General features: G+C 32.5%; 1 protein-coding gene across 1 annotated transcript in view; it reads left to right on the forward strand.

Annotated features, from left to right (window-relative positions):
• Positions 1–11,179, forward strand: part of LOC117174418 (cGMP-specific 3',5'-cyclic phosphodiesterase) — an 82,814-nt gene that overhangs the window by 46,324 nt on the left and 25,311 nt on the right. Inside the window, exons 3-4 of the mRNA XM_033363528.1 lie at positions 911–1,263; positions 7,458–7,688. Of these exons, the coding sequence (XP_033219419.1) occupies positions 911–1,263; positions 7,458–7,688 (584 nt within the window). The remainder of the gene's footprint in view (positions 1–910; positions 1,264–7,457; positions 7,689–11,179) is intronic.

Consider the following 11,179-nt stretch of genomic DNA (forward strand, 5'->3'; position numbering starts at 1 on the left):
ATTATTTTTGTGATGAAATGTCATTCCTATATTAATACGAAGCAGTTTAAGCAAAAAGAATTTTTTACAGACAATAACAGAGTTTGCTAATTAGTTTACCAATTTTTTTAACCAATTAAATAAATAAATAAATAAACAAATTATTTGTATTCTGTGATTCTCCATGCATTGAATATATATTTCTTACCTAGCAGAAGCAATTAAATATTTAAAAAATACAAGTTATTTCTCGTTACTGGAAATTTATTATTATTATTTTAATTATTAAATACAACTTAAATAAACAAAATAAAACCTCATATTGACCATTAGTCCAACCCAATATGTCTTAGGCATTTTTGGTTCGAATTTGAAAGTGGTCTGGTGAGAGTTTAGGTGTGCCGATATGCTATATTGGACAAGCATGGTTTCTTTTTTACCCGACCATTCACGGAAGAAAAAAAATACTTGAAAAAAAGTCTCTCTAGTAGCATAGTGGAAGGACCACCTGACCGGGAATCAGTAGACCTGTGGATCGATTCCCAGTGGAGCGAAGGAAAAATATCTTTTTCACAGATATAATTCAATATTTCAAAATTATTATTTTATTTTAAATAAAACAATGAAAATATAGTTAAATTATTCTGATATTAATATTATCTTTCATTATTATATCCCCTATCAATCTGTAAAAGTTGAAACCAAGTGTATAATGGGGAGGCCTACATCTTAAGGTGGGATCCGAACCACCAGAACCTCGGTAAATGTACATAGAAAAATTGCAGAGGTACCCGCTCAGGGATCGAATTCTGGACCTCTGTTCTGAAGTCCGATCACCTAACCGCCCGAGCCATCGATTATTATTATTGGCTCACCACCACCCACATTTAGCCATTATTATCATTTATTTAACAGAAATTATTATTTTCAGATTAATCACAACAACAATTTGGAGGTGCTCGAAACCATGAAGATCTCGGCGGTGCCAACGTCCTCCAAGATTCCAGAGCGGAAGGAGTGCACCCTGGTGCAATCCTCTCCCGACCACAACCTCCTGCCTTCACAAATGAGCATGAGCACCTTTAATCAGGATAATAAGCTTAGCAAAGCTGATGAGAACATGCACGTAGAATCAAAAGTACTTTTAAGCACGAACATGAAGACTGATGGGAGAGAGGGAGAGGTCTCTAGATTTTGCAGGAGCAAAAGGGTGTCGGTGTCCTGTCAAGACACTATTCATGAATCCGAAGAGGACGATGGCCTTACTATGGAAAGAGTTGGAAAGTAAGTCAACCGGACCTAATCGATCACCTACTTCCATAATTATATACAATTTTGTATGCAACCACTTAAAATCCAATTTCCTACCATTATACCAAGCCTAGCTTAGCTGGAAAACTTTTTTCTATTCTGTATTACTTCTATATTATAAAAAGATCCTGCTGCCACCACCACTTCTTCAATAATTGACCCCTTCTCTTAAACTCTTCAATTCTTCTAACAACTTTTGCCTCTTCAAAGCTGCAACCCTCGTTACAACCCCTGCACTTTGACCCACGCAACCTTTCTTACAACCCTTGCCCCTTATTATATGTGAACCTCCTCACAACGCCTGTCCCTTGATAAATGAAATCCTCCTCACAATCTCTGTTTCTTAAACTTTGCAACCCTTATTACAATTTATGCCCGTTAACCTCTAAATCCTATTTAAGACCCCTTTTTCTTAACCTCTGCAATCCTTCTTTCATATGGTGCCGATTTACCTCTGCGAATCCCATTAAAAACCATGCCCCTTAATCCATGCAATACTCCTTATAGCCCTTGTCACTTAACATCTTGAATTCTCCATACAGTCCTCTTCAAAACTCACGAATGTCAACCTCTCTGACCCTAATCCCTGTAATCCTCATGAAAAACACTGCTTCTCACGCCCTACAAACTTTCTTGCAACCCCTACCGCTTAATCTCTGAAATCCTCTTTAAACCCCTTTTCCTTTAACCCCTGAAACTTTCCTTTTAACCCTCATGAGCCCTTAAAACAATCCATACAACCACTTAACAAATTCGACGCTTAACCTCCAAATTCATCATTACAACCCTTGCCCCTTATTTCTACGACACTCCTTACAAACCCTGTCCCTCAACACCTGCAACCTATATGAAAATCACTGTCTTTTTAATCACGAAACACTCCTTGAACCCCTTGTCGCGTAATCTAATCAAACCTCCTTAAAACAGCTTATCTTACCCTCAGCAACCCTCCCTGAAACATTATCATTTAACATGTGCTACTCATCTTACAACCCCTGTCCCTTGATTCCTTATACCCTCCTTACAATCCCTGTCCCTGAAACTCTTCAAATCTTCTTAAAACCCCTGTCTTGTAGCCTCTTCAATATTCGTTAAAACCCCTGTACCGTAACCTCTGCAAAACTGCTTACATGTCCCTTAACCTCTGAATTTATCATTAGAATTCCTGTCCCTCAAAGCTTGCGACTATCCTTGTAACCCATGTCCGTTAACACCTGCAACCTATGTTAAAACTCCCTTCCTTTCACTCCTGAAACTCTTCTGGCACACCTTGCTGCCTAATCTACACAACTATCCTTAAAACAACTGTCTCTCAGCTTCTGCAAAACTTCCCTAAAACCCCTGTCTCTTAACACCTTTAACCCTTCTTACATCCATTGACTCTTGATTCCTTCTCCTTAAACCTTAGCTGCTACAAATATGACAAAAAAATGGTCATTTTTTCTATTGGATGTCAATATCATGAAAATTATTGAAATCATCTAAGTTCCATAGAGTATCATTATTTAAAAATATTTCAATATTATATAATAAACAAAAAAATTTTGTAAACAATTTATTTGTTGAAGGAATTTTTTCACGATTTTCCATAATTTTACGTTTTTTAATTAATATTGCAAGAAATTTAGATAAAAAACATATAATCATAAGAAATTTCTTCCTCAGATTATTATTGTCAATATCGTAAGCAAATTTAATAAACAAATTCATTAAGCATCCATTATTCGACAGAAAACTTCGTTTTGTTGGATGTCATTTTCTTTTAATCAGGAACTTTGTAATGATTTTAGAAAAATTCATAATTTGTTGATTCATATTATGACTTTTGTAAACAAATTTAATACACAAATGCATTATTTGGGCGTTTGACAGCAGAAAAATTCGTTTTTTTTCAATGTCAGTCCTTTTAGTTGGGAACCTCATGACAATTTCAGCAACATGCATAACTAGTTGATAAATTTCATGATTTTTAAAATGAATCTAATAAACAAAAGGATAGATAAGGTATTTGTCAAAAGAAAAATTCGTTTTTTTTTCTATGACAACTTTTTCGTTGAGAACTTCATGATAATTTAGGAAAAATTCATAATTTATTGATTAATTTTGTGATTTTTTAACAATTTTGATTAAAAAATGCATTATTAGGGCATCTTTCGACGGAAATTTTCTTTTTTCCTATGTCAGACTTTTTAATTGAGATCTTCACAGTAAATTCAGCAGCATTTATGATTAGTTAATAATTGTTATGATTTTTTTTAATGAATTTAACATACAAATGCCTTATGCGGGCATCCGTCGAGAGAAATTGTTTTTATGTTAGTCTTCTTAATTGGAAACTTAATGATAATTTCATTAATACTCATACTTAGTTGATAAAGTCAACGATGTTCTAAACACATTTAAAAAGCGTATATATTATTTAGGCATTTGTTGACGAAAAAGTTTTTTTTTCGATTTTATTCACTTCAGTTTGAGTTTCTCATTACGTTCATTCTCTTAATAAGGCTGCTGCAGCTTCTGAATTAAGCATTTGTTTATTACATTTGTTTTTAAAAAAATACAAAACTTACTAACTAATTATGAATTATGCTGAAATTATCATGAATTTACCCATTAAAAATACTGACATCGAAAAAAAATAATTTTTCCGTCGACAGATGCCCCAATAATGAATTTGTTTATTAAAATTCTTTTAAAAAGTAATAAAAATGATGAGTGAATTATGCATTTTTTCTGAAATTATCATGAAGTTGCTAATTTAAAAGGTTGTCGAAAAAACGAATTTTTCTTTTGACAAATGCCTTATCTATGCACTTCTTTATCAAATTTGTTTTAAAACATCGTAAAATTAATTAAATGTTGATGAATGTTCCTGAAATAATCATAAAGTTCCCAAATGAAAGGACTAGCTTTGAAAAAAAAATTTATTTGCCGACAAGTACCCGAATGATGCATTTATTTATTAAATTTGTTTTAAAAAATAAGAAGATTAATAAAAAAATTATGAAGTTTTATAAAATTAGCACAAAGTTTCTAATAAAAAAAATGACACGAGAAAAAAATTTCTGTCGAAAAATGCCTGATTAATGCACTTGTTTACATTATTAACAATAATAATCTGAAGTAGAAATTTCTTCATCATTATACTGTTTTTATCTCAAATTTCTTGCAATATAACTTTAAAAAATGTAAAATTAGGGGAAATCGTAAAAAAATTCTAAATACAAATAATTTGTTGATACATTTTTTGTTTGTTTATTATATAATGTTGGAATATTTATGTCTAATATTAATAAGCTTTTTTCAGATTTTATTTGGTCCAAATCGGTCAATATGTGAGTGCTATACGTTATTTTTTTCAAAAAACTCACCCCCCCCCCCACTGTGCGTTTGAATCCTCTTCTATCTTTTTAAGAATCTAAGATTGCCCTATCTTCTTGAATTCCAGTCTCTCTGTCTATATGTATACACAGCTTATCCACCTCCATCCTTTTTTATCAGTTATGCAATCGAAAATCTTGTCTATATTTTTCAATCCCTATATTCCTATCTAATTCAACCTTATTCTATTTTTTTTAAATATAAGTCATCACTATTCTTCTGAAACCCCCGGTCTTTCTATCGACATGAATTCTCTGCTTATCTACCAATATCCTTTTTTATCAAATAGTCAAAACAAAATTTTATTTATATTTTTCAATCCCTATATTCCTACCTAATTGAATCTTTTTCTATCCTTTTTTAACTTTTCTGAAATATAAGGTAGCAACATCCTCCTGAATCCTAGTTCTTTTATTCAAACGAATTCTCCGCTTATCTACTTCTATCCTTTTCGATCCATTAGGCAATCCCAAATTTCGGATATCTTTTTCAATCCCTATCTTTCTATCTAATTGAATCCTTTTCTGTCTTTTATGAAATATATGATAGCTATATATTCTTGAATTTTATTCTTTTTATCCAAGTCTATCCACATCTTACCCACCTTTGTCCTTTTCTATTCATTATGCAATACAAAATTTTGCTTATCTTTTTCAATCCCTATCTTTCTATCTAATTGAAACCCTTTTTATATTTTTTAAAACATAAGTTATCCCTAACCTTCTGAATTCCAAACTTTCTATAGACATAAATCCTTCGTCTATCCACCTTTATTCTTTTCTATCCATTATGCAATCCAAAATTTTGTCTATCTTTTTTAATCCCTATTTTCCTGTCTTTTTTATCCTTTTCGATCTTTTCTGAAATACAACATAGCCCTATCTTTCCGAATCCTACTAGTTCTATCAAAACAAATCCTTCGCTTATCCACCGCTATCCTCAGTGAGACGCGCGCTACTTGGCGTACATCCCTAACTCAGCACCGGCAGGTTCGCGGTAGGTAGCTAATTGTAAAACCCAGACATAACAGAAATCATTTGCACCGTCTATAACTAGATGATCGACAGACGCCTTTGAAGAGTTCGAACTTAGACTATCAAGCCGTAAAGTTAGACAATTTTGTTGATAGTTATACAAATTTTGCTGGTTTAATACTATTTTGCGGGGGGTTGAAACTCGCAATATATTACTATTTTAGAAACGGATAGGCATATAACATTTTGGAGTGGATTCAAATGGATGAAAATCAGAAACGATATATCGTGGATAGTGGGTAGTCAGGGATAGATAATGGTAGGCATTTGTGAACAGCATAGATAGAAAAAGATAGGCTCATGAGACCAGAAGGGGTAGAGTCAGTGATAGAGTAAAATAGGCAGTCGTGAACACCGGGGATAGAGTCAGGGATAGAAAAAGGTAGACAGTTGTGACTGCAAGGGATGGAGTCAGGGACACAGATAAGAGATAATTAATTGAGACGACGGTTAAAGCGCGGAATGGAAAAGACAGCGTCTGTGGGATGCAAAGTGTGCATTTCGGAATGATGGAATATCTCTATCCTTTTTATCCATACGTTTCTATCTTTTTGTATCTTTTTACTTCCAGCAGAGATATCCCTTACCCCTTACCTTATGTCATACTTCATAAAAACGCTGTCTTTTGCCCTCTGTAGCCCTCCTTAAACTCATGCCCGTTAACTCCTAAAACCCTCTCACATTCAATGGCCTTTGATCCGTACAAACCGCCATAAAACATCTGTCCTATAACCTCTCCATCCCTCCTCCAACCCTACCTCTTAACTCCTAAACCATCCTTACATCCCTTGCCCCTTAAGCGGTTCAAAGCTCCTTATGCTGCTTGCCCCTTAACTTCTGTAACCCTTCTTGGACCCTTTATTTATTAAAATTTGTACGTGTAAATTTTGCCTTTTTATATGATTTTGTCCTATTTAGGCCAAACCTCTTAACGTTTTATTGATTACGTCTTTTTCCACTACGCTTCTTACCGTTTTACGACCCTCAGGTCACGCTTTTTACTTACTCCACGATATGTTTAGGCCACCCTTGAAATAAAAAAAATTTTATTGTAAATCAATGCAGCATCCGGTGTAAAATAATTTCGAAGCGTCGGTAGCTCCCTGGTAAGCCGCTTGGTTAAAAGCCTCAAGATACGCGTTCGATTCTCGCTACCCGTACTTTTTATTTTATTTTTAAACAAAATGCTTGTTTATTTAATTTTCATTAACATTTAATTTATGCTAATTAATGATTATTTATTTCTTATTTTCAATAAAAACTCTATCGTATTTTTATTATCATGCGTTTGGACAATTGCGAATTTTATTAAAATTCCTTATTCTTAAATAGTTTCTAGTATTTACGTTTTTGAATTAAAGAAGGAAAAAGTGTTGCAAACCAAAATTTCAGCAATAAAAACAAAGTTAAATTGCTTTCCGCAAACTACAAAAAAACAGTATGAACCACATGAGTATTTAATTGTGTAAAGCTTTAAATGTTGATCGATGTTATATTGCAAACGTTCAGTTAAAAAAAAGGAATTTTAGTTTATCAAACACATTCAAGTGTGAAAAAATCAAGGCGCTTACAAATTTGAAATGGTAGAAAAAATTAATCAATCGCAGATAATTATAATATAATTGTTCCACATCACAGATTTTAAATAGTCTCAATTATATCATTTTAAAACATTTCCCTTTTTTGGTTGAAAAATATGTGTAACTAAATCAGGTTCTGTGATTTAAAAGAAATTTATTTTTCTGTTCAAAGATATTTGGAAGCAAATCCAGGTCTCGTGGAATCATGGATAAGAGAAAAAGCTAGCGCGGAATTAAAGATGTGGTTGCAGGGAACAAGTTTGGCACCTAAAACGTCGATGTCAAGTATAAATCAAGACGAAAATTCGCTGAATAGAAACAAAAGGAACAGCGTCACTTCGGATTTGTTCCAATCATGGCTGTCATCCAATTCACCAGTAAAAAGAAGCAAAAGCCCTAGCAGGTATATTTTCCAATTTCACTTTTATTCGAAATCAATTTTACCATGTCAATCTGATAAGATATCATGGTTGGAAATCTGAACTCATTGCCAGAACATTTTCATCCTCACCAGCAAATTTCACATACCAAATGCATTACATTCCAATTTAATAAACTTTATGGGATGAAATTCTCGAAAATCTCGCACTTAATGTTGAATACCTGATTGGTTGCATACTCCTCGTGGGGTTAATTACTTGGATTGTAGGTGCATGAGATTGTAAGGGATTTCATTGAATATTAGAAATTCATTATAGAAAATCAGTACATATATAACAAATATATGGTAATCAGCATTCGAGTGAATAATACAAAAATATTGAAGGAATTAATGTAAAATGTAGAAAAACTATAAAGGAATGATTTGTTTTAGAGTATTCACAATCTTATATAAAAGTACACAAAATAGCGATTTTCTTCAAATAAACTTTACATGCCAAAAGAACCTTTTGCGATCTCTTGAAATTTCTTTATACATGTAGTTGTAATAAACTCATCAGGATTCTCGGGCTCGACTCATAGTCAGTTACCGCGTAAGGCGTCCAGCCATCCCCACCTAGGGCTCATGCGGATCAACGGCATAAAAGCGCATGCGACTTCCCACCACCGACGCTACCCCCACTCTGATGTGAGATATAAAAGGAGCCTCCGCACCGAAAAAATGGCAGAATCCGCCGAATATTTGGCTGGGCAACACCTATATAATATGAGAGGTTTACCTTCGAGGTGTTAGAGGATTCCCGTATCTATTAGATTGTAATCTAAGATTTAACGCGTCGCTGCTTAAACTGTCAGGAGCAGAGATAATTATTTTTCTAAAACATTATTAGTTTTGGGAATATTTTTAATGTAAGTTCATTCTGCGAACCAAAGGCTGTATTAGAAGCTTTAATTAATTATAGTCACAAAAATATTTTTATAGATACTATATTAAATTTTTCTCGCGGTAGTGGTCAAAGACACTTCGACCCATTCCTTAGGCATACCCTTGGGCGGGAATGCGATTCTTGGGTCAACCCCTAGATCAGTGGTCGGCACGCTCTTGCCCTGGGCAGGGTAGGCTGCCCTGTGACCTACTCTCAGGGCAGTACCTGCGAGCTTGGCCAGACCACCCCTTTTCTCAAGGGTCCTTTGTTAGAAAATGATTAAAAAAATGTGACACTAAAAAATTCGTAATTTTGCAATCAGTGACTTGAATGTAATATATTTGGAATCTCCGTATTTTTACGATTCCAAAGACATTTAATTTGTCTATAAAGGTTGAAAATTTGAGAAGTATTCAGTATTAAATTGACTGTAAAACTGATGTTTCTTGATATTAAACTCCTTCAAATTTTTAACTTTTCTAGGCAAGTAATATATCATTGGAATCGGAAAAATTCGTAGATGCTGATAATGCTATTTTCAAATCGCTAATTAAAAAATTAAAAGTTTTAAAATTTCCTTACTTTGGCATGCCTGTGGACAAAAGACCCTTGCTGGAGTAAGCTCACTCACACTAAGGTACATGAATAGACCGAAAAGTAGTAGAAAAAATTAAGTCGGGTGGAACCTGACCATACCTGAAAATGAAGCAAAAAGTTTGCCGACCACTGCCCCAGATGCAACATCCGGGATTCGTACCGGGTGAGCACGAGGAATGTAGAGACCCGATTTTTTTTTACCTAAAAACTTTGAAATACATTAGACTCTACGACACTTCTCGTTTTCGGGGCTGTAGGGGAAGCGAACAGGAAGTGTCAGATAACTCTCTCTCATGTGTCAAGCTGCATTCGGCACAGCGGGCCGCGTATGCGTGAGATGAGACAAGGAGTAAGGGCAAGCGAACGAAGGAGAAATCGGGAAACGAGAAGTGTCGTAGAGTCTACTGTAGTTGGAGGTTCTATAAATCCTAATCTTCCGCCCTGAAATTGTTCAAATCTGTAGAAATCTATTTAAATAAATTTTAATTTATTTCCTAAAATATAAATCATTTAAGCTCCTTGAATATAAATGAAATTAAACTTGTTTATCCAAGTTCACTAGAAAAAGCGTTCAAACCTTGCGAAATTCTTTGAAATACCTTAAATTCCTTTGAAATTCAATGAAATTTCATTCATTTTCAAAAGTTCTCTAGAAATACCTTGAAATCATTCAAAATTCTTTGAAATTTCTTGATATTTTGTATATCTCTTAAAATTCTTCACAATTCCTCAGAATCCTTAGAAATTTTTGAAAAATTTTAAAACCCATTTAAAGAAGAGTAAATCATTTGAAAGGCCTCAAATAACTTTTAAATTAAAATTATTTATTACATTTATTTAGAAATCCGTTTAAATCTCTATAAATGTTTGGAGATTTAATAAGATCCTTGATTCTCATGAAATTCCTTGAAATACTTTAGAATGCCTTAAAATCTTGGGAATCGCCAGGTATCCCTTGAGGTTTAATTAAACTTTCCTAAGTTCATTAGAAAGCCCTAGATATCTTCTAAAATATTTTTAAAAACTATTGGAAATACCTTGAAATCTGTACAAATATTTTTAATCTTTTAAAAGCTGATGATATCTTTTAAAATCAATAGAAATATTGAAAAATACTACTATATCCTTGGAAATATCTTAATATCTGTAGAAGTCTCTCAACATTTGTTTCAATAGTTTCATATTTATTTATCTATTAATCAAGATTAAAAACCATCTGTATCATCAATTAAGTAAATAAAATTTTCCAAATAAGTATTTCTATTCGATGATCAAAATTATTTTTGAATATTTCTAATCATTATTGATAAATAAGAAAATTAAAAAAGGAATTTTTTTAATTTTTCACACATTTAAAGATGTGAGAAAAATGAAATTATGAACAAAAAGTTTGAATATCTTAGATTACGAAATATTTTGATTTGCATGCGACAGATTTTAAAATATTTCAAAAAATTTCCTGAAAATCGAAAAAGAATACTGAAGATTTTTAAGCAGAATTTTGCAACTTTATAAGATAGAAAATTTTTGAACAATTTAGGATAAATTTAAAAGACATTTTGAAGAGTACAGAAGATACAAGATAATGAAAATTTTTTAAAGACTTTAACAAATTAGCAACAAAATGTAAATCTTTAAAGGATTCGAATCAAAAAATGTAAAGAATTTTAAAAGGTTTCAAGAAAATAGAAAAAAAATCTTAAGCTTTATAGGAAAAGTTAAAGTCATTGTTCGCTTTAACAACATTTATTTAAAGAAAGTATTGAGAAATATTTTAAAACATTGCAAAATATTTCCAAATTTATAAAAAAAAAAAAAACCGGCAGATTTTCACACAATGTTAGGAATAATTCAAATCAATTAAAAAGATATTGATGAATTTTGGAAGAGTTAAAGAAATTAAAAATATTTTAAAATTTTGAAAGATTTCATAAAATTGATAAAACTTTGAAGCAAATAAACGAAGAAATTTGAGGAAATTATATGCTCC

The sequence above is a fragment of the Belonocnema kinseyi genome, chromosome 6 (genome assembly GCF_010883055.1).
Source record: "Belonocnema kinseyi isolate 2016_QV_RU_SX_M_011 chromosome 6, B_treatae_v1, whole genome shotgun sequence".
NCBI lineage: Eukaryota > Metazoa > Arthropoda > Insecta > Hymenoptera > Cynipidae > Belonocnema > Belonocnema kinseyi.